We start from the raw sequence: 22,718 nt of genomic DNA, 5'->3' as shown, positions 1-22,718 counted from the left end.
TTTCATTTATAAAAGTTCACATACACATACACAGACATGTGCGCACACAACAGTTTCAACTTCCTGTTTTTTGCACCAATTCAAAATTTTTTTAAAGCAACAACAACAACAAAAACAGGAAATCATTTCCTCCCTCAACTACCAACTCAGACTGTAATATTACATGGCACCATTTATCTACCTTGGATTCCGAAAGTGGCAGCGAAGGGAGTGTTTTGCCTGTCATTTTCCAAAAAAGATAAGTTCAATAAAATGTCATTTTTTAAACTGAGAATTTAATGACTGACTGCGCATGAGAGTGAAGTCCTCTATTAATTCACACCACAGCAGCAATGCAAGTTTCGCCATAGTGCTTCACCTATTCATCACCAGCATGCACTGGTCCAAAAACTGGAACAAATATAGATTTTGCAGTTGGTCTTGCTCCTGTAACTTAAAACCTGGCGACTGTTTAATACTTGATATCATGTCTGTGGTTGGCAAATTGTCTGGTCAACTTACCGTCACTAAGGAATGTTAATAATTTTGGGGGATTGATGGGGTGGAGGAAGAGACTCTCAACAAAATCAGTAACAAAGAAATTCACAATTGCAGGCACCAGGACCTGATTCTTCACTGTCTTGCACCCATGTAGTCATTTACCTTTGCAAAGTGGGTGTAAAATGCTACTCTTCAGAGCTGCGCGTGTCTAGGGACAACCGTTGACACACAGTGCAAGATGGGGGAGAAGCTGGCCCAGACTGCATTAGTTCAACACCCGACTGTGAAGTCCCACAGAGATTACAAGAAAAATCTCGGTTTATCTTGCCAGTCACCATATCATGAGATAAGCAGGTTTCAGAGTAGCAGCCGTGTTAGTCTGTATTCGCAAAAAGAAAAGGAGTACTTGTGGCACCTTAGAGACTAACAAATTTATTAGAGCATAAGCTTTCGTAAGCTTTTGTGAGCTACAGCATCCGATGAAGTGAGCTGTAGCTCACGAAAGCTTATGCTCTAATAAATTTGTTAGTCTCTAAGGTGCCACAAGTACTCCTTTTCTTTATGAGATAAGCAGGAAATTGTTAAAGGAGCCCCATCATTCATAAATGTGTATTTGTATCAGACTGGAAATAAGGTGTCAATTTTTAATAGTGAGGGTAATTAGCTATTAGAACAACTCACTAACTGGTGGACTCTCCATTGTTGACAAGTTTCAAATCAAGAGTGGATATTTTTCTAAAGGATGTGCTCTAGCAATTATTTGGGGGCACTTCTATGGCTTGTGTTATACAGGAGGTCAGACTAGATTATCACAATGGTCCCATCTGGCCTTGGAATATATTAATCTAGTCTGAGGCACACCCAAAAGCAGGAGCATTCTACACAAACAAAACTAGCTAAAGTTGCTGTTGTTGTTTTTTTGGCTACCATAATGGCACAGGCTCAGCTGCCACACAGAAACCCAGGCTCAGAAGAGACCACAGGCTGCTGCAGATTTATCTTGTTGCTAAGCAAAGGGCAGTGTATGCTTTTAGGAACAAATCTGGTGCCCACCTCCAGGAAGGCTCTGGCAGTAGAACCAAGGAGGTCCTGCTGGGCAGCAGGGCAGGGTTCCAAACACAGTCCCTGCACAGAAATCAGATCTAAAGTCCTTTCCGCCCCCACCACCCTACCATGGGCCCATGATGTGGATTTTGTCCTCCCTGAGAAAGGGACAGGGTGATGACCTTATTGTCTAATATTGTCTCCCCTGTCAGGCCCCGCCAGAGAGGATTTCTATCTCTCCATCTTCCTGTGATACCCAGTGCACAGCCCTGACTCCAGCACTATGCTTCTGGTCGCATGTGGCCCTTAATGTCTGAAGACAGAGGAAATGTGCTCAACGGCCGGCCCTAGACCAACTGGTGCTCCCCCTCCATTTGTTAAACTTCTGAATACCTTATATTTTTTTATTCTATTTGTAGCCCATTTCACGACTTCAATGCAGAATTTGCATGCATGATTTATCCCTGTCATATACAACTGACTGGCAATGCCCTCCCTCTTATATACCTGCAAGGGCATGGCTGACAATGTTCTAGAAAGTTCAAGGAAAATGTCTTTTTCAGAAAGTCTGGAAGATTCCATGAGATTCTACAAAGGTCCAGAACATTCTAGGATGTTAGTGAAAAATGAATCCACATACGGAATACTTGGAACATATAACTTCAAACATTCTATTTTCCCTTTTGTTGCTAACAACAAAAACAGCCCACTGCCCCCCAAGCCTGGCACCTCAGGCGGTCGCCTGCCCCTAAATCCAGCCCTGGTGCTGAACTAAACCATTCAGAGCATGCTCCTATCAGCTGCTTCTCTGAGGGACACTGATGGTGGTCTCGGCAGAGGAGGAGGGCTGTTGTGGCTCCCACTGCTGGAAGGCTTGTGAGAAAACTCCACTGTCTCACAGTTCTGGGCGGGGGGCTGATGAGAAACAATATAAGGGGCCGTTCAGCAAGTGTGTTCGTGTGCATGTGATTTTCCTCTCTTTCAGGGAACTGCAGTTTCAGACCTCTCAGTCCTGGCTGGTTATTGGCAGGTCTGTTTTATCAATCCCCTCTGGAATCACAGCTCCTCACCTTTGTTTCTACCAAGTGATGGTACAATCTGTTAGATCAGTTGAAACAGGGAACCTATGAACAGTGGGCAGTGGGCCACACACACACACTGGCCATTCATTGGTACCCAGGACAATGTTTAGAGCTGGAAAGAATGATTGACAAGTCTTCTTGGGAAGGAATTTTCCTCCAGGGCAGATTGGAGAGGCCCTGGAGGTTTTTCACCTTGCTCTGTAGCATGGGGAATGGGTCACTTGAGGGAGGCTTCTCTGCTCCTTGAAGTCTTTAAACCACGATTTTAAACCAGCTCAGACATAGATGAGGTTTTTCGTAGGAGTGGGTGGGTGAGATTCTGTGGCCTGCACTGTGCAGGAGGTCGGACTAGATGATCGGAATGGTCCCTTCTGACCTTAGTATCTATGCATCTATGAATCTTCTTAAGAGACAGCGGTCCGCCTTTCTACAAAACACTTTATCTTTCTGCTCGTGATCTAGTAGAAGAGTGTTCTGGATAATCTGTTGCAGATTTCACATTTGCTAAAGGTCATGTTCATCTCTTCGATTCAACGGATATATCTCACTGGGGGTGGGGAATTCACGGCTCGGTTCTACCCCCAGTGAGTCAGTGGGATTACTTGTGGAATAAATCTCTATTCACGGTGAGTAAAGAGCTGGCTGCCAGAGACTGTAAGACACCTCTAAGACACTGTAAGACACCTCTAATTTGCTTGCCTTACTGCTGGCTAGAGATGATCTTTATTTTTGTATCACCTGTTCTGCACAGTCTGAAATGGCGATGTTCCCTGGGATTGTATTTGCTTGTGTTTGTTTGGAGGGGGTAGCCTACTGCCTTCTGTCCTCAACCGTTCTAGGCTCCTGTAGCAGCACGATGAATCTCTGGTCATTGAATGAGTTCCCTCCCAGTTCCATGCTCAACTGCATATTGCTACCATGGGTAATTAATTAAGGTTAAGTTGATATCAAACAACATTAGACTTGGCCACACTAATTTTAAGGCTCTATCAAGGCAAAGGGAAGGTTGGCCTTGTGGTTACAGTGCCACCCTTGCTTGCAGGCAATCTGGGTTCCATTCTAGACTCTATCCCAGATTTCCTGGGTACATCTTTAGCTTTTTGTGCCTCTGCTCCTCCTGTTCAATAGAAACAAGAACACTTCCTCCTCTCCTCACACTTTGCTGGTCTTGTCTATTCAGAGACTAAGTTCTTTGGGCAGGACATAATCCTTCTGCGTGTATGTACAATGCCTGGCACAATTGGCCCCATTTCTGTCTGGGGGCTTGGAGTATAAATAACAGGCCCTGAGCAGTACAAAGGGGCTAAATTCTGGTTGCAATTGGCCAGGGGAAAATTCCCCTGGAGGAGGGGATCCTCCTGGTGGCATAAATCCAGCCACTCCTCCCTGGCACAGAGAGCATACCAAAGGAGGTATGTCTACACTGCAATTAAAAACCCACTGCTGGCCTGTGCCAGCTGACTCAGGCTTGTGGGGCTCAGGCTACATTAACTGCAATGTAGACATTCGGGCTGAAGCTTTGGGACCTTTCTACCTCACAGGGCCTTAGAGCCCATGTGCCAGCCTGAATCCAAACATCTATACTGCAATTAAGCAGCCCCTTAGCCCGAGCCCTGCAAGCCTGAATCAGCTGGCACGCACCAGCTGCAGGTTTTCAATTGCAGTGGAGACATAGCATTATGGATCTTAGGCCAGTGGCTTAAGTGAGAGCAGCCCCTAGCTGCTCTGACTCCCTGAGGCTGGGCTGGTGCAGAATCAGGGATCTCTAACCAGTTCCCTGCCTGCCCTCAATCTCTGTGCTGAGCAGAGCTTGGATGCAAGGGAAAATCAAGCCCAGCAATTAATAATAATTTCAAAATGTCTAAAGCATCACTGTACACTGTTTAGAATCCACAAAACCATGAACACTGTATAATCAGTTAGGAATGTTGATCTCAGGAGGGAGACCTGTAAGATGCAGAATACTTTCAAGTCTTGCCTTATTAGTTAATATTCACCGTAAACACACCAGTCAGACTTGATAATAAAGAAACACTAGCCTAGGAACACATACTCCACCTTCTCTGCATTTCAGTGTTAACTCCGTCTGAAAACAACACTTAAATAGAAAACACAAAAACACTGGTGCGGTACTAACATTCCAAATTTTCCAAAATAACAATCTGAGTAGCAATTCAAGTTGAAAAGCAACTTGGCTTAACCTTGAGGCTACTAAACGACTTGATTAAATTAAAGGGGTAAAAAACTAATAAATATTCAAAACACTTGATAATGCTTTGTTTGACATAAAAAAACATTTAATGCAAGTCTCACTGGAAAACCTGTAAGGTTTTTATAACTTAAATAATGTTTTGCATTTAGGAACACCAAAAGATTCCATTTGCAGCCTTTGATTGTTTTCTTCTGTTACTTTAATCACACTGGAAAAATTACAAGATTTCTGAAAACTCAAAACTGTTTACAGTGCAGTTTTACAGTGCATAGCTTTGCAATGCATTCTTCTTTGCATTTTTTGTTGAGTTACTCCCTACCTAGCAACACTTTTTGTTTTCTGAGCCTTCATTACCCTGGGGTCTACTTTAGAGCTATCTCAGGGAGGAATAAATTAAAAATACAATTAACCCCATCCAAGAAGGCCGCATGGAACAGTGGACTGAGCATGGTCCTTGGGGCTAGGAATACCTGAGTTCTAATTCCAGCCTTGCCACAGCCTCTTTGAGGCTGACATACACTTTGATGATACACATTCTCACATCCCCTTGGTTCTTGTTGTACAGCATCTCTAAAATCCATCCTCCCAAACCCTTGACAATGCCTTGATCCTCTCTCCCAATTACTGCAGTTTCCTCCTCCCAATTTTCCTTGGCTGGCTCCCACCACTCTATCCAAAATATGCTGCTAAAATCATCTCTCTCTCCTGCCATTTGTACTATGACCCTTTTCTGCTCAGATCCCTTCAGTGGCTCCTTCTCATCATCCACAAAGTGCTTGCGGCCCTTAGCTTTATGGTCCTGGCCAAATTCCACTCCTATCTGCATATCCTCTCTCATTTTCTCCATCTGCCTTTCTGCTCTTCCACCCCAACTACTCCATTTAGTCTTCTCCCTCTTTTTCACACTTTTCTACACTCAGACAATTCACTTCTTGTGCGCCAAACAACCACCTTCTCTGCATACAGAGTGCTGAAGACCACATTTCTTGTGCAAAGCCTTTCAACAAATAATCTACGAGAGCCAAAACCTTGCCACTGCTTTGAGACCAGATCTTCCAGTCTCCATTCTCATCATATAGTATGTGTCTGCACTCTGATGTCTGGCCAATTTAAACAGTAACTTCCTTGGAGCCGGGGCCATGTAAGATTATGCTTGCTATATAAAAAAAACAAAAATACCTTATTTGTACAGCAATGGCTGAGATTTGGTTTAGGTTGGGGGAATGGTTATACTTCCCATTCAAAACTAGTGATGATTCCCATCTGAGGAATGACTCCATCATGACCAAATTATGTGCCCTATCTAATTATACATGAAAGCTGAAATTTTATTGAAAATCTAGGAGCATTCCCCTTTCCAGAGGCAAGTTTGCCAACTCCAAATGGGGATATATTCTTATTTAATTGTGGTGTCAGTGACCTGGTACACTACCTTTTGGATCCTGTTGTCTTTTAATTTTTGGACACATGCCTGGATATATCAGGGCATTTGTTTTTGCCAATCCAAATATAAATAAATCACCTAGGAGGAGATTAAGTCTCACCACTCAACCATCGAGAATTAGCCAAGTTGTCATTATCTACAACCAAACAGTCAAAACGTATTGCTCCATAGAATCCCTTCAAAAAATTGCATTCTCCTGAGAGCACTTTATCTTTCACAATCTGTGTTAGGGATCTCTCCTTGAAAGCAAAATGTCTTAACGACTTACGTCTAATAGAAATCCTCATGGGTTTATTTAAGATTATGGGGGGTTTTTAAATCACCAGTTTTACTTTATACAACTTAAATTGCTGTAACTATCAAATATAAAACATTTCTTTAAGGTGCTGAACATTAAACTGTGGTAAATGTCAGCTCTTGCTGCTGCCGCTTCTTAATTGTTGTTATACCCTGATAAATAAGCTTAAAATGTGAGAAAATAAAATTAGTTTAGAAAAACTGATTTAGCCTTGAGCTTCATCGTTTAACTTTTTATGGTATCCATGACGACCACTGGTCCATTAAATCATATTAAATCATAGAGTCCCCAATGTAATACACAACTACTAAAAACTTTAACAATAAACATCAACATTTAGTTAACTGTGTTTAGGTCAAGCTCACAAACAAACCTACACCAAAATAAATGACAGAATGGGGAAAAAATGGATTGTAGACATGGCCTCACTTACCTTAAAGTCATCTGGGAGTAGCAGTTTAGATGTCCTTAGGAAACTTAATATGTATCTGAAAATTTCACCATCTCGATCAATGAAATAATGTTGTTTTAAACTGTCCAAGACAATAGGCTCTGTGCCATTAAACAGACGACTTATTCTGAAAAAAGAAAAGAAAAAAAATGGGTAGAAGAAAGACAAAATTTCATTAGATCCTGCAGGCTTAGAAACAGTCCAGCCAATTCAGTTGTCTCAGTTCAACTTGCATAGGGATAACAATACTAATGCAGTATCTTAATTCTGTAAACTCTGTGACAAAGGAGAATGTGCGCAAAGATAGATGTTACATACATACGCCTATTTAAACACACACATACATCTATACTGATGGAGAGAGAGCCTTATCTCGCAATCACTCCTCATGTAAAATTCTCATTGATCACAATAAGGGCTGCAAACAGGGCCCATAAATTTGACAGGAGTATTGCTTAGAAGGCTTTTGCCCTGCAATAGGCTGGGCATAGCTGATATGAATACCGGGCGCTAACTATGTAATAAGTCCCTAATTACCATGTACAGCTTATCCTGAATTGAACTGTGTTGACCTTCTAGCCAGTATGTTTTTCACCAGGTCAGTTCTCATTAGGCAAAAAAAAATTTCAATTTTTGAGAAGACAGTTTAAATTAACCAATGTTAGTTACATAACACCCCCAGTGTTAGATATTTAGGCTTCTGTGGCAGAATGGTTTAGACAACTAGTTTTTGCACAGTTAGGAATGGGCCATACAAGCTGCAACTATTCCACTTGAGGCCCTGTTGCCAGTATTCCAAGAGGAGTCATTTCTCACCAGGTGAGGCATACAAAGGGAAGTCATTTACGTGTTTGATTGCCAAAGAAAAGGAATTTAGACATTATGCCAGGTGGCTAATTGGTTAGACATAAACCTGACCAAAATGCAAAGTTTTAAATATTTCCTCTTTAATGAGACCATCATTCTAGTTCCCACTGCTATCTCCTTTAAGTTGTAAACAGTATACTCTACATAGCAAGAGACCTGGGCATTGCCTGGCTGGGATTTCATCCTCCCCAAAGTTACAAATGACTGTTTGGTTACAATATGCTTTGTCTTCCCTTGAGAAATAACACAACTTGTATAGTTACACAAACACACACATGCAATATTCTTGAAAGCAGCATCATAGAAGTCAGAGACAGAAATCATCTATGAAGTAATCAAGTCCATCTCCCTGATAATCATAGTTTCCTACTGCAGTTACCAGTGTTTTGCCACATTTAGTTTTAAATGTCCCAGACAACGGGAGTTCCGTTATTTCCCTGGGAGACTATTCTGTGGTCCTCTAGATTCCACCGCCAAAAAACTTCCCCTGCTAATTAGCTTACCTATGCTCCCACTATTCCCCATTGTAGCCCCTTGCACACCCTAAATAATTTTCTCCCACACCATGGTACTAATGCTCATCAAATATTTGTATTAACTCTCCCCTTAGCCAAGCTATACCATACACAGACCCTTTTTAACCTTTCCTTATAATCTCTCCAGCTCCTTAATCTTTTTTGCTTTTCCCAGAACTCCCTAATTTGCCCATCTCTCTCTGATAATGAGGTGCCCAGATCTGACTGCAGTAAGCCAGGTGCTAGTGCACCAGAGCTATTTAGAGAAACTAGAAACTCCATATTCTATGATGGATACCTTTGTGTCTGCAGCCCAAATTTGAACAGGCCTGTTTTGAGGTTGCATTGCACTGCCAATCTATGCCCACTTTACTCTCCATTGTTGCACCTAAATCTGGTGTCTCCAGCTCTTTCTAGTTTAGTATCATCTGCAAATTTAATTAATGTGCCATTTACTGTGTTCTGTATTAATTATGGAGATATTAAATAAGAATGAACCTGACACAATTCTCTGCTATACTTCACTAGAAATCCTATGCCTTTACCCTGACTCCATATTTTGCTGTTTCTCTTTTGTCCTGTGTTTACAATCCTTCAGTTAGTATCAATACATGTACCAGTGTTTGCATCATAGCCAATCGAAAGTATGAAAATATACCAAATCCTTTCCTAAAATCCAAGTACAACACATCTGCTGCATTTCCTTCAACCTCTAGTTTTGCAAATCGACCAGAAAAAGCAATCAAGTTTGCCTTGCAGTGTTTATACAGCGTAAACCCATCGTTCCATGAGCTCTCAAAGTTTAAACGTCTTGTTTTCACTTAATAGATACTCCACTATTTTGTCTTCTAATTGTTATTTTACTAGAAGTTACTAGGGGTATCTGCTTTAGTTGTTACAGGTTAAATATACGCTTTGAACTGTGTTATATTTTAGTCCATTAACTACAGGGTTAATTTCCTTCACAAAGTATGCACGTGGGCTAAAGGAGTCCAACTGAGTTTCTGTGCAGCTCTCCGTTTAACTGGAAAGAGTAAGAGATATCCTGATACAACAACTCATGTTCAATTTTGCACTTGTATTGAATTAATTTGCTTGGTGACAAAGTAGCTTTGAGAGCTTCTACAGAAGACTGCTGTCTTACAGCAAGGCTGCAGCTTTGATCTCTTACCCCTTGGAACCTTTCTTCTGTGTTTTAAGACGCACTGAATGAAATCCAATGGCTGCTTTCAGATTATTCAGTATAAAAAGAGGAATGTTTGTCAACAAAGAAGAGACGTAGGGAGGATTGGAGAAAGGATTTCCAATTAGGCTGTCTTAGCGCAGTGCAGGACTTTTATTGTAGTGAAAACAAAAGGCGAGTTTTCAGGCCTGTGTGGATTGCCTTCAGCAATATTTCTTCACTACTGAATTTGCTGCTTGGGAAACTCACAGAGTGTTGAAAGACTTAACAGCCACCCCAAAACCAGAATGAAAAACGATTAAGGATTTACCTGACATTTTAGGAGGCTCTTAGGCTCCAAGAACAAACTTCAGTTGCAGTATGTAATGCTGCACCCAGAAAGGGTTCCTCCTCATAAATTATTTCACAAATGCAAATGACAGCTTTGTGAAATCCGCTAGAAGGAGCAGCATTTCTGGACACATGGTGAATTCAGTGAAAATGACAGGAACATGGGTTTCAGGCCGAAGCCTTGCATGACAGTTTTCCTGGGGATCTGTAAAGCCATGAAGAGCCTGCTTACCAATAGCTGCACATTAGAAAGAATGATCACTTTATTTGCTTACTCAGGTGGGCCTCATTTTGGAAGAGATGAAACAAAGCCTGCAACAGTATGGAAAGGAATGGTTTGCAGCCTGTTCAGTAAAGGAATAGCATAGGAAATAAATAAAATAATTGCAATTTAGGCAAATGAGAGTCAGCGTGCAAGATGCCTGTTTGGAAACCACAAGAATGATCTGTGTCCTTTACAAGACCAGACAGCTGCTGGAACTGCTGATCTGCATATAACTATACAATAACAGAGGGTCATGTATCTGGAGAGATGTGCTGTTTCCTGGGACACTGGGATATGGAGACGCCTCAGGGCTTTAGCAACTTGGCACTGTGATTCAGGCATGTCATCAAGCAGATATAACAGAGATGCCAAGGGTTGGCTGTCTTTAAGAGTAAGATTTACAGCCCCAAAGAGTGAGATTCAAGGCCAAAGAATGAGACTTTCCAGGTGGCGCGTTTGGTCACTGCTTAAGACAGGGATTCTCATCTTTGGTCCTTGGCGACATCCAATAGTCCAGGTTTTTAATCCAACCAGCGCTTAATAGATTGCTAAATATTGCACATGAAACACTTAAATGTCCTAATTCATACTAAAGTCTATGGCAGTGGTTATCAACCTGTGGTCCGTGGCCCCCTGAGGGTCTATGGATTATGTGTAAAGAACCACTGGTCTAGGGCACATGAGAATTTTATCTACAATGCGAACCAGTGGATTTTAATAAAAACAATTACTTGCTGGTTGGAACAAAAACCTGGGTGGTTGGTGATCTCTGAAGACATGAATTTGTCCAGTGTGGTTTTAATTTTGAACTGTATTTTGCAGAACCGGCAAACTTTTGATCAAGTCCTGTTTGTTTTCTGGGCAAACTCAGATTTTTTTGACCACGCACACACACACAGGCGGATTAGGGGTTTGTGGGGCCCTGGGCCAGAGCAAGTGGGGGCCCCTCCCTACCCCTTCTGCCTGCAGTCCCCCGTCCCGGCATCTTGCTGGGGACCGGGGTCAGGGCATGGGGGCTTCCCCTGCTCTCCAGCAGGAGCACCGGGCAAGTGGAGCAGATTGGGGCATGTCCATTTTTCTGGGGGGCCCCAAATTGGCCAGAGCCTCTGGGCATGGGCCCCGTTGGTCCAGTGGCTAATCCGCCACTGCACACACATACACCGTCTCCTCTTTCGCCCATAGAGAATGCCTGCTTGCCTGCAGCCTCCATGGTTACCACAATACACAAGCTTGGAAAACAGCTTTCCAAGCTTGAAGCCCTGGGCCTGAGGCCCTGAATGTACTGTTGTCTCTTGCAGCACCTGAGCAATTTTAAATCTTTATATATTTATTGAAAATGAGTGAGATAAGCTTAGGAATGTGTTTGAGTGAGATAGCATGCTAATGAGTGAGTCTCACGCCCAGTGATTGAGACTTCACATGTCTATATTCACAGGAAGGAAAGCAAGGGGAAGGTATATGGAAAAGGTGGCAGGAGAGCACGGTTTGCGCTACACAAGGAATCTCCTGACATTCAATCCACCAGTGATTATTGTTGTAAGTAGAAGTATTCATCACCACAGTATCTGTGGCAAAATGATATGAAGCCAGCTTCAGCAGAAACCACTTACTTTCACTGCTGTTTGGAACAGAATGGAAAGCTCAAGAAAGTGAAATATCAGGGAGATGGGAAAGTTTCCAGCACTGAGATCTTATTTAGTACTTCCAAAGACTTCTACATGTCTTCTCTAGTAATATTATACTTTCTGATTAATAAAGACTTTTACATTTTCAGTAATATTTAGCCAAAATGCCAAAGGGGAGTTTCCAGCTTTATATTGCTTTAACAGGGATATTAAGATCCCCTTTTATTAGATTAAAAATAAACAAACCAGCCAGCCAACCCACATTTGAATAACTTTACCGGTAAACTCTTTTCTTGCTTTCTTAGAAATTAAAAGAATCAGTTTACTGCTTTTAGGTATCTACAGACCCTCTGTTTCACCCCATGTTAGGCCAGTAACTCTGGCCACCAACTCTCTATCTGGAAGACAAAACTAAACTCTCTTTGGTGGCTTGTCAGAAATCATTTCTTAATTTAACAGAGAGGTCATTAATGAGTAATGACAGCACTGTCAACTCCTGGGGTTCATGAGTCAGGCCCCGCAAAATCATGAGATTGGCTTACAAATCATGAAATTTTAAAAATAAATGTTGAGGTGTTTTTTTTATTCCTGCCATCTGCTTTTTGAGCTTTTAGAGTCACATTTTCAATATTTTCTTCATTGCCAAAAAAGGGGCTCTTTTTTAAAATGAAAGCTAAGATTTACCCCATCTCATGACAGCAAGAGGCTTTAGGAAAAATACCAAATAACATGAGACTTGTGATAAAACTGGGGGCTTCTGTAACACTTGATGTGAAAGAACAAAATCGTGGCTACTCTTCTCTCAGGTTCCAAAATTCCCCGGGCCATGCTCACAGTCCCCCAGCATCCACAACACTTGCCACATCCACAAGTCCAGCATTCCCCACTCATCACACCCACTTTGCCAGCTCCTATAAATTTTGTTAACAAAGCATGCTAGGCAGTGTCATTAAGACTCTTTACCACAAGTAGTGCATTAAAAATATTAATTTAAGTAATTATGTTATGAATATTTAACTGTTCAGTAATATTTTTGTCATTTATAATTTATTTGTTTACATTTATTAAAAATGGATTTTGTAGATATTTCTTCTGCCCTTTGTCAAATTAGTTAGGAATCTACATTTAGAAAATTATCTTTAAAATGTGGCTTTTCGTAATTTTTTTTTGCAGGGAGGAAGGGAAGAAATTCTACTCTGGCTGTGCTCCAAGCACAAAGTACCTTTACTGCTCCATTGCTCTATTCTTCTCTTCACCTGCTGCTCCCCTCTATTTTTCCACACCCTGCTGTTTTACTCCAAGCATAAGCAAAGTGGGAAAGTGAAGTTGACAAGATCTCTGTAGCTCTCTCTGCACTTGATAAGGAGTCTGTCAATTGTACTTGGCTGCTTTGCTCGTGCATGGAGTTGGAGCAGTAGAGGTGGGGAAGCAGAACATAGGAGAGAGAGGAAGGAAAAAAGGGACTAATTTCTTTAAGTATGTCAGAAGCAGGAAGTCTGCCAAACAGTCAGCAACATCACTGGATGATGAAGATGCTAAAGGAGTACTTAAGGAAGACAAATTAGTTGCAGAGAAGCTAAATTAATTCTTTGCGTTGGTCTTCATCTTGCAGGATGTGAGGAAGATCCCCACACCTAAGCCATTCTTTTTAGGTGACAAATCTGAGCAACTGTCCCAGACTAAGTTGTCAGTAGAGGCGATTTGGGAACAAATTAATAAATAAACACTAATAAGTCACCAGGAGCAGATGATATTCACCCAACAGTTTGGAAGGAACTCAAATCTAAAACTGCAGAACTACTAACTATAGTATATAACCTATCACTTAAATCAACCTCTGTACCAGATGACTGGATGGTAGCTAATGATTTTTTAAAAAGGCTCCAGAGGCAATGCTGGCAATTAAGGCTAGTAAGTACCAGGCAAACTGAAACTCAAATTGTATAGTAAATAAGAGAATTATCAGACACTCAAATAAACACTATATGCTGGAAAGCGTCAACATAGCTTTTTAAAAGGAAATTATGCCTCACCACCCTATTAAAATTGTTTGAGGGTGTCAACAAGCATATGAACCAGACTCATCTAGCTGATGATAGTGTACTTGGACTTTCAGAAGGCCTTTGACAAGGGTCCCTCACCAAATGCAGTTCAGCAAACTAAGAAGTCACAGAATAAGAGGGAAGGTCCTCTCATGAATCAGTAACTGGTTAAAAGATAGAAACAAAGGATAGAAATAAATGGGCATTTTTCACAATGGAGAGAGGTAAATAGCGAGACTTGTGTTGTTCAATATATTCAGAAATGATTTAGAAAAGAGGGTGAACAGTGAGTTGGCAAAATTTGCAGACAATACAAAATTACTCAAAATAGTTAAGTTCAAAGCTGACTGCAAAGAGTTACAAAGGGAGCTAACGGAATTAGGTGACTAGGCAAAAAAATGGCAGATGAAATTCAATGTTGACAAATGCAAAGTAATCCACACTGGAAAAATAATCCCAACTATACATAAATTAGCTGCTACCACTCAAGAAAGAGATCTTGGAAGTCATTGTGGATAGTTCTCTGAAAATATCTGCTCAATGTGCAACAGCAGTCAAAAAAGCTAACAGAATGTTAGGAGCCATTAGAAAAAGGATAGGTAGTAAAACAGAAAATATCATAACACTGCTATATAAATCCATGGTATCCCCACACCTTGAATAGCGACTGCATGGTGTTCTAGTTGCCCCATCTCAAAAAAGAAGTATCAGAATTGGAAAAAGTACAGAGAAAGGCAACAAAAATGATGAGGGATATGACACACTTTCCACATGAGAAGAGATTAAAAAAGACTGGGACTGTTCAGGGTAGAAAAGAGATGATATGAGAGTGAATTAGGGAAGTGTTATTACTTCACTCAACCCAAGAACTAGGGGTCACTCAATGAAATTAAAAGGCAGCAGGTTTAAAATAAACAAAAGGAAGTACTTCTTTACACAATGCATAGTCAACCTCTGGAACTCACTGCCAAGAGGTGTTGTGAAGGCCAAAAGTATAACTGGAATTAAAAAAAGAATTAGATAAATTCACAGGGGACAGGTCAGTCAATGGCAACTACTCAAAACAGTCAGGGATACAACTCCTTAAACCGCCGACTGCTAGAAGCTAGGGCTAGCTTATGCATTGGATCACTCAATAATTAACCATTCTGTTCATTCCCTCTGAAGCACATGGCACAGGCCACTGTCAGAAGACAGGCTACTGGGCTAGATGCACTGTTGGTCTTACCTAGTATGCTGTTTTTATGTTCATCCAAGGATCTCAATAAACTTCATATAAAAGAATTTAAGATTCACAAGACCCCTATAAGGTAGGGACAGTAGATATTATTTCTGTGTTGAAGATGGAATGCTGAGACACAGAAAAATTAGACCAAAAATGCTGAGACCAGAAAGGAGTTGAGTAGTATTTTACCCTGCCATGCATTCCATTTGAGAATATGAATTTCCACTGAAGAAAACGAGAGACTGCCGGCAGAGTAAGGTACTATTCAATGTGCGTAAATGTAACAGAATTAACCCAGGCGTAGATCCCAGGTCTCCTGTCTTCCAGTCCTATGTTGTAACCACAAGATCACACTTTGGCTCCAGGATTGAGCTCAATGTTTCCAGCAGTATTTTTTTTTCACATTTTCACTCTATTATAAAACTAATGAGGCAGATCCAGATTCACTCCAGGGTATGCGCGGGAGTCCCCAGTGGCAGAAAGCTATCAGGGGAATGAAGCTGCGATAGTAAAAAGCAGCTGCAACCTCCTTTATTATGGGGTGCGTTTAAGGGGCCCCAAGCTGCCTGAAAAGCAGGTGGCACCCGCCAGGGAGAAGGCATAGGCGGCCTAGGAGCGTACTGAATTAGTGCTGCCTGCTCTGGAGCCCTGATGAAAAACTGAGGGAACAAAGCACTGCTGTCCTTGGCTACAGCACATCCTCCTCCATGCCCTGCTATACAAGGGGCTTAGCTGAAGCGTGGAGATGTCATTTGCACCTTTCTGCACCACCTTTCCTGAATCTGGCTCATAATTTTATCTTTCAACTAGTATGAAGATTAGCATGAAGCTCAATAGAAAAAAAAACCCCTCCTCTGGATAGTTGTAGCGTATTTCCACACACTCTCACCTCCAATAGAGACTTTTAAAACCTTTTCCTATTATGGCTAGAGCCCCACCAATTTCACAGCCGTGAAAAATGTGTCACGGACCGTGATATAAGCCCTTCCCCCATGAAATCTGATCTCCTCCATGCTGCTGGGAATGCCCCAGCTGAGGGCTTGAAGTTGGAAGTCCTGGCTGGGCTAGGGAGGGATAGGACTAGGGGCTGCAGGAATCTCTGGAGCTGGGCAGCAGCCCCGTAGGTTCCTGCAGCTGGAGGAGGCTTGTGGAGGTGGGTCCGATCTCCTCCTTGCTGTGGGGAGTGCCCCAGCAGGGGGCTCCTAGCTGCCAATCCCACAGTGCTGGGGAGGGACAGGACTCAGAACTTCCTCTTCACCTACACTGTTGCTTGGGGGAGCGGGGGGAATCAGATCCACCTCCAGGTACCTTTTGGGTTGGGACCCTCCCCTGTTACAACACTGTGAAAGCTCAGATGTAAACATCTGAAATTGACCAATTTTAAAACCCTCCGGCCATGAAATTGATCAAAATAGACCCTAAATTTGGTAGGGCCCTAATTATGGCAGCCAGATGAACAACCACCCTTGTGAGGGGAAAGGAGCACCAGGGCATGGGCCCTTGGAATTCTACAGAGACTAAACATATAGCCCTGCTGCTTTACAGAGGTGCCATTTGTGTGCTGCCATGAAGGTTCTGCCATAGATTCCATTACAAACCCTTATTTTCACAGTTTAATAACTCAATCATATAAACTTGCTTCAGGCTAAAACTTGGCACTTAAGGTGTCAGAGCAGGAAAGAATTTTTGTTTTAAACAATTTTTCTAAAAAGTCTATTGTTCATTTTTATACTATGATGGGGGAAGGAAAGTATGAAAGCCCAAAGTCGGAGGTTTCAGCTCTGAACGTGCCATGCTGCCAACACCAATCATTTATAGATAGGGCCTGATTTTCAAAGGTACATCTCTACCCCGATATAACGTGACCCAATATAACACAAATTTGGATATAACGCGGTAAAGCAGCGCTCCAGGGGGCGGGGCTGCACACTCCGGTGGATCAAAGCAAATTTGATATAACGTGGTTTCACATTTCACCTGTGAGATGTTAAAAGTTACTCAGCAGACGTAACATGTTCCCTGCCCATCGTTCTACCAGGGAGAGTGGTTTGTGGGCCCACAGAGACCAGGGCTTTCCAACAATGCCTGCATCCCAAAATCTTCAAGAAAATCCGACAGGGAAGGCCAGTCCTTCTGCACTGGTCTAAGAGATCCCTCCCTGGCAGCACAGCTCAGTGAGAGCTGCTGTCACAGCATGACTGCCCACAGCTGCTCCCTAGGCCCCAGCCGTGAGGAACAGAGGGCAAGTTGATGCCAAAACTGTCAGCACTAGCTCTCACTTGACTTTCCACCTGAAATTCTGCAGATTTGCCAAGATATTGCTGTCACTTTGATATGACTGTCGTCCTTATCCTTGGGCTGACATAACTTCCCTAACCATGAAGCCCCAACCATGCAATGGGCACACAGATGGCCTTCTACATCCTGAGTGCAGACCCTGGAAATGGCAACTTAGATTTTCCATGATACTATACAGCCAAGGTAAGAAAGGCTTTCTTGAGACTGCAGGGAAAGTGGCAAATGTGATATAGCCACTGATACCCATTGTGCATCCCCCCCGCCAATTTCCACTTGGTTTAGCTTACCTCCCTTCCTGTAAGCAAATATGCTTAGTTAATTTAGGCCACACTCTCAAGAATCTCAAACTCAGCTTCTCATTGTGATTCCACAATTTTGGGTTAGATGCACAAGTTCTATTGGAAGTCAATGAGATTTGAGTGCCTATGTTATAGGCACATTTAAAAATCCCATCTATAAAAAACTCCGGAGATAAATGGCCAAATGTAAATGTCTAAATATGGAACCCGATTTGTAGATACAAAATTCTTAACCCAAGAACATTTATCTTTCATTATTTAAAACTGATTTGGACAAAGCACCAGAGAATATACTGTACAGTTCAGGGAGGAGGACAAGACAACCTATAAGGTAAGCGGTTTATCCATCTCTAATTTCTATAACCCTGTGTTCTTGCCTTTTAACTTTGATACTGGAATGCCATAGGAGTTTTTTGAGCCATATGCTCACATTGGAGCGCTTTTGAAAGATATTACACTCATTAACTATTAAGCACCTAGAGGAACTACTGGATCTATTACTATTATCTAGATTTAATACTTTATATTTTGCTGTGCAGGCAAGAATATCTATTTTTGCAATAGATCAGAGCTGGTATATATATATATATATAAAATCAACATGTATTTTTAAAAGTCAATAATCCAATGTGGCCATTACCATTCACTTAGCTAGGTAATTCTTAAGGTTCTAGGATGACTTTTTTTTATACTGTGCCTTTTGGGGGTGCAAGGAAGGAGTGACAGAAGTTATGGCTAAAGGACCAGGGCTGAAGGGAAAACAGTCTCCTTTTAAAGTTAGTGGAGAGTCCAGTTCTGATCTCATTTCCACCAGGTTTACACTGTTGTAAATCTATGGGCTTCGCTATTAATTTACATCAGTGTAAGTGAGATCAGAATTAGGCCCTTTAGAATTAGTTATTTATCAGTGCGGGAGGACTGCATGAGCTTGGAAAACATGTCATCGCGAGTGCGTTTTTTTCGCCTTCTAATCTGCGATAACTCAAGGACAGAGATGATAGGGGGAGCGTAGAAACATTCTACGCTCTACGATTCTGGGAGGACTGCATGGTCACCTGTGTTGCTGAGTTCGTCATGCTGACCAAACAGGAAATGGAATTCAAAAGTTCCTGGGGCTTTTCCTGTGTACCTGGCTAGTGCATCGGAGTTCAAAGCACTGTCCAGAGCGGTCACAATGGAACACTCTGAGATAGCTCCTGGAGGCCAATACCATCTATTTGTGTCCGCACTACCCCAAATGCAACCCAGCAAAGTCGATTTTAGCACTACTCCCCTCATCGGAGAAGAGTAGAGAAGTCGATTTTAAGAGCCCTTTAAGTCGACAGAACAGGGTTGGTTGTGTGGACGCAGTCATTTTTAAATCGACCTAACACGGCTAAATTCGACCTAACCCCGTAGTGTAGACCAGGCCTAAGAGTCTGAACTTTTTGCTCTCTTTGACTCTTTTTAATTCAATACTAGTTGAACTTTTATTCAAGGAATTAGTAAAGATTCAAAAAAATAATAAAATCTTACATTTGCTAAAAATTTCATTTTAAATGTTACTGTCCCCACTGCTCAACTTTGATCCTCATGAGAGTTCTTCGTCTTTTATGTTTCATTAACAGAGAACTTACTCTAAATGTGGGGTGTAAAAATCAGTATTGGAGTGATATTAAAAAAACCCAATATATTCTCTAATTACCATCTTCACATTCCCTAGTCTCCCAGAAAGCCCTATCTTGCAGAAATTGCATCTCCATTCAAATTCTGTGGCAGCAGAGGGTACTCAGCACCTGGTAGGATACATTTGAAGATGCCCAATTCAAACAAAGCATTCCTGCCTCTTAGAAACCTATTACTGCTATTCCTTTAAATAACTCAACCCGGAGCAATAAAGGCTCAGAACACATACCCAAAAAATAGCAAGCTGCATCTGTAGGGTCTTCAAAACTGGGTTAACTTTCTTCTTTTTTACTACAGAAACTTTCATTTAAGCAGGAGATAATTAAACATTATGATTAAGATTCTCAAAGCTGACTGGAAGATTTACACACAGCTTCCATTAACATGGCACTGCTGGGCCCTTTGGGAGGCTGGGGAACATGAAGATATTAGTTTTGTTTTAATGTTAATGGGAGCTGTGCGTGAAATCTTTGCTCCAATGAAGTCATTGGCAAATCTCCCATTTCAGTGGCACTAGGATTTCACCCCGTGTACCTAACTGGTGCAAGTCCTGTGCCTGCCCATCCCTGCAGGTGTGCAGTTTTGCTACTTAGCAGGAGGAAGGGACTGGATCCTAGGAGCCGGACAGAGCTGCTTATTTCAACAAGTAAATGGTGCTGCGTAAATATTCTCCTGATATGCTAGCTTCAGGCAGGAGTATGGGTATGGCTGGTGCATAAGGCTAGAGCCTTCCATTTTTAATTTAGCCATATACCTTTCTCTGACTTTCTGAGCACAGATACACTAAAGGAGCAACTTTCTCCAATGATGCTTTTCAGCACAGCAGAGCATAAACTCTCAGAGACTTCCAGTAGCAACTCAGTTATATATGGGGCCAAATTCAGTGGGGGTATAAATGTAATTTTACATATTGAGCCCAATTCTGCCTCAGTTGCACAGGTACAAGTCCCTCTGATCTAAATGGGACTTACACTTACGTGCAGACGTGACTATCAGTCAGTCACAAAAGCAGTGCAGTGGAAGAGCACTATAACTCACATTGGCTGGGCATTCAGTGGGTGTGCAAAACAAGTCCATGGTACACCAATTTGGAAAACTAGGATTCTAAGGAGGGTATTAAAGTAGGAAAACATGTTTTAATTTACATTCTCTCCCTTAGTTGCTTTTGCTGCGGTCCATCCGTTCACCCTTTTGGTGTGTAATTTATACTAATTCTGCACAACCCCTGAACACCAACTGTGCATGTTACATTAGGCTATGCCCAACATGTAACTCACATCTACATTCGTGTCCCTATTTTAGCCCAGGTTAGCCCAGAGAATTCCATAGGAGCTGTAAGTCCACTTACTCAAGACAACAGATGGCTGAACAGTGCTACTGTTCCCTGCTTATTTGGTGTTTCATTTATGTGATCCGAAAGCTGAGTCTATCCCTATCGAGCTATATTTCTGAATCAGAGTTAAGTTGGTAAATTAATAATGCTCCTATTTATTTTTATATTTTGATTAAGTTGTATTGATTTTTTCCCAACTGTTCATGTCCAGAATTATCTGTATATTGTAGTCTGGAGAGAGAATACAACGAACATGGTCCTTATTTGCACATCCAGTATCCCTATGATCATTTTGTTTGAAAATCAGAGCGGATAGCAGATGATAGACACAACCCAAATGGAATTTCCAATGGATTTTTTTGTTACTACTGCAGGATGAGAGGGTGAAACTTAGTCAGTGAAAGGAAGGTGTCATGAGAGGTGTGCCATGGTTACACTCCAGAAGACAGAAAGACCCTCCCTCTCAGAGCTGTTGGTTGGTAGGGTCATACAGAAGGCAGTGTCACTAAGGAAGGAAGACTACATCTGCTACTTAAGAGATGTGGCTCCCATTCTTCAACTTGATAAAACTAGAAAGAAATCAAATAAAAAAAGCCTTGAGCCATTGGCCTGAGTGAAATAATTCCAGATCTACTCCACCATAACTGAGAGCAGAATCTCACTGCTTGGCTATTTCAGTGTTACTGAGTTGTCCATTCTTAACATGAAACAATAGACCCATGGGTTTGATTCTGGTCCCATTGAAATCAAGAGTAAAACTTCCTTTGACTTAACTAGGAGCAGAATCAGAGTAATCATTTAACCATCAACCCCTTCTCCCCCCAAAAATATAATTAACATTAAAATGGTTAAAAAATGTGCTTATTTGTTTGGGTTTTCTGACAAACCAATACTGGATTTTTTTAATGTAAGTTTAAAAAACTATCATTAAATCTTTTCTTTCTTCAATTACAACATTAACATTAGTGGCCCAAGCTCTGTTCTCATTCGTATCCAACAACCACAGTGACATCAATGGGCCAAATTCATCCCTCGTGTAACTCCAATATAGTAGAATGACACCAATCATGATTTTGTCTCAGTGAGGTTATATGGGATTTATGTGAGTGCCAAATTTGGCCTAGTGCCTCCAACATATTTCACCTTTCCCAACTGCAAAGCTTCAGCCTTTGGTGTAGATAAGACTGGTGCAACTCATTGGCTGGTGGAAGGCAAAACACCTGCAGAACAGTATGACACCAAAAATGTTAAAGACTCCCTGAGTTTTTCATTATCTACTTTCCCAAGAGAGAGATCTGCTGCTGCAAAAGCTTCTATAGTTCTAAATGGATTACCTGCCAGCACTGGGTAGCATCTGCACTCCATTAGAACACAGACATAACAGGAGCCTGCCCTTTGGACTGTGATTCCTTCATTGTTTCAGCTTTATGTTGCAAATTTCATTTTTCCAATTCTTGCCAACCGATCCTTTCTGTGTATGTCTATCAGCATTTGCTGCATAATAGCTTTCCACTATCCACATGCAGGATTCCTTTCAGGTATTGCTTTCTGTGGTCCTCAGCAGATAAAAAAGCAGCAATTTTAGCCTTTGAACTCATACCATACTGCAGTAGAGTGAAAGCACCACAGTACAAGTGAATCCTAGAATACCTCTGCCTAGCCCATATATCCTGTGCACCAGCTCTAACAGGGAGACTGTAGTCACACTGATTGCATCAATACAGAGTGAGAGTGCATACACGCTAGGCTAATAATCATCCTGCTTGAGAAAATTGCAAAAAACAAATCAAGGAAACACTGAACTCTGAATATGAAAATATATAAAAAAATTAATGAAAAATCAAAGATTAGAAGAGAGAGAGGATGAGCTCCATGGACAGAGCAGGGGTTGGAAGTCAGTAACTCCTGAGATCTAATTCCAGCTCTGCTATGTCCCCATCTGTAAAATGGAGATAGTGGGCCATATTCATTTCTTATGTAACTATTGTTGTCAATGGAGTTGTACTAGGGATGAATGTAGTTCAATAATAGTTACCTCCTGAGATCATAGATAAGTGGTG

General features: G+C 41.6%; 1 protein-coding gene across 9 annotated transcripts in view; it reads right to left on the bottom strand.

Moving 5' to 3' along the window:
- Nucleotides 1-22,718, bottom strand: part of KCTD15 (potassium channel tetramerization domain containing 15) — a 56,453-nt gene that overhangs the window by 16,966 nt on the left and 16,769 nt on the right. For all 9 annotated transcript variants that reach the window (XM_038368301.2, XM_038368307.2, XM_038368308.2 and 6 more), the window contains one exon: nucleotides 6,994-7,138. In XM_038368301.2, coding sequence (XP_038224229.1) covers nucleotides 6,994-7,138 — 145 coding nt within the window. The remainder of the gene's footprint in view (nucleotides 1-6,993; nucleotides 7,139-22,718) is intronic.

The sequence above is a fragment of the Dermochelys coriacea genome, chromosome 12 (assembly GCF_009764565.3).
Source record: "Dermochelys coriacea isolate rDerCor1 chromosome 12, rDerCor1.pri.v4, whole genome shotgun sequence".
NCBI classification, from domain to species: domain Eukaryota; kingdom Metazoa; phylum Chordata; order Testudines; family Dermochelyidae; genus Dermochelys; species Dermochelys coriacea.
This window is presented reverse-complemented; position numbering and strand designations above follow the sequence as displayed.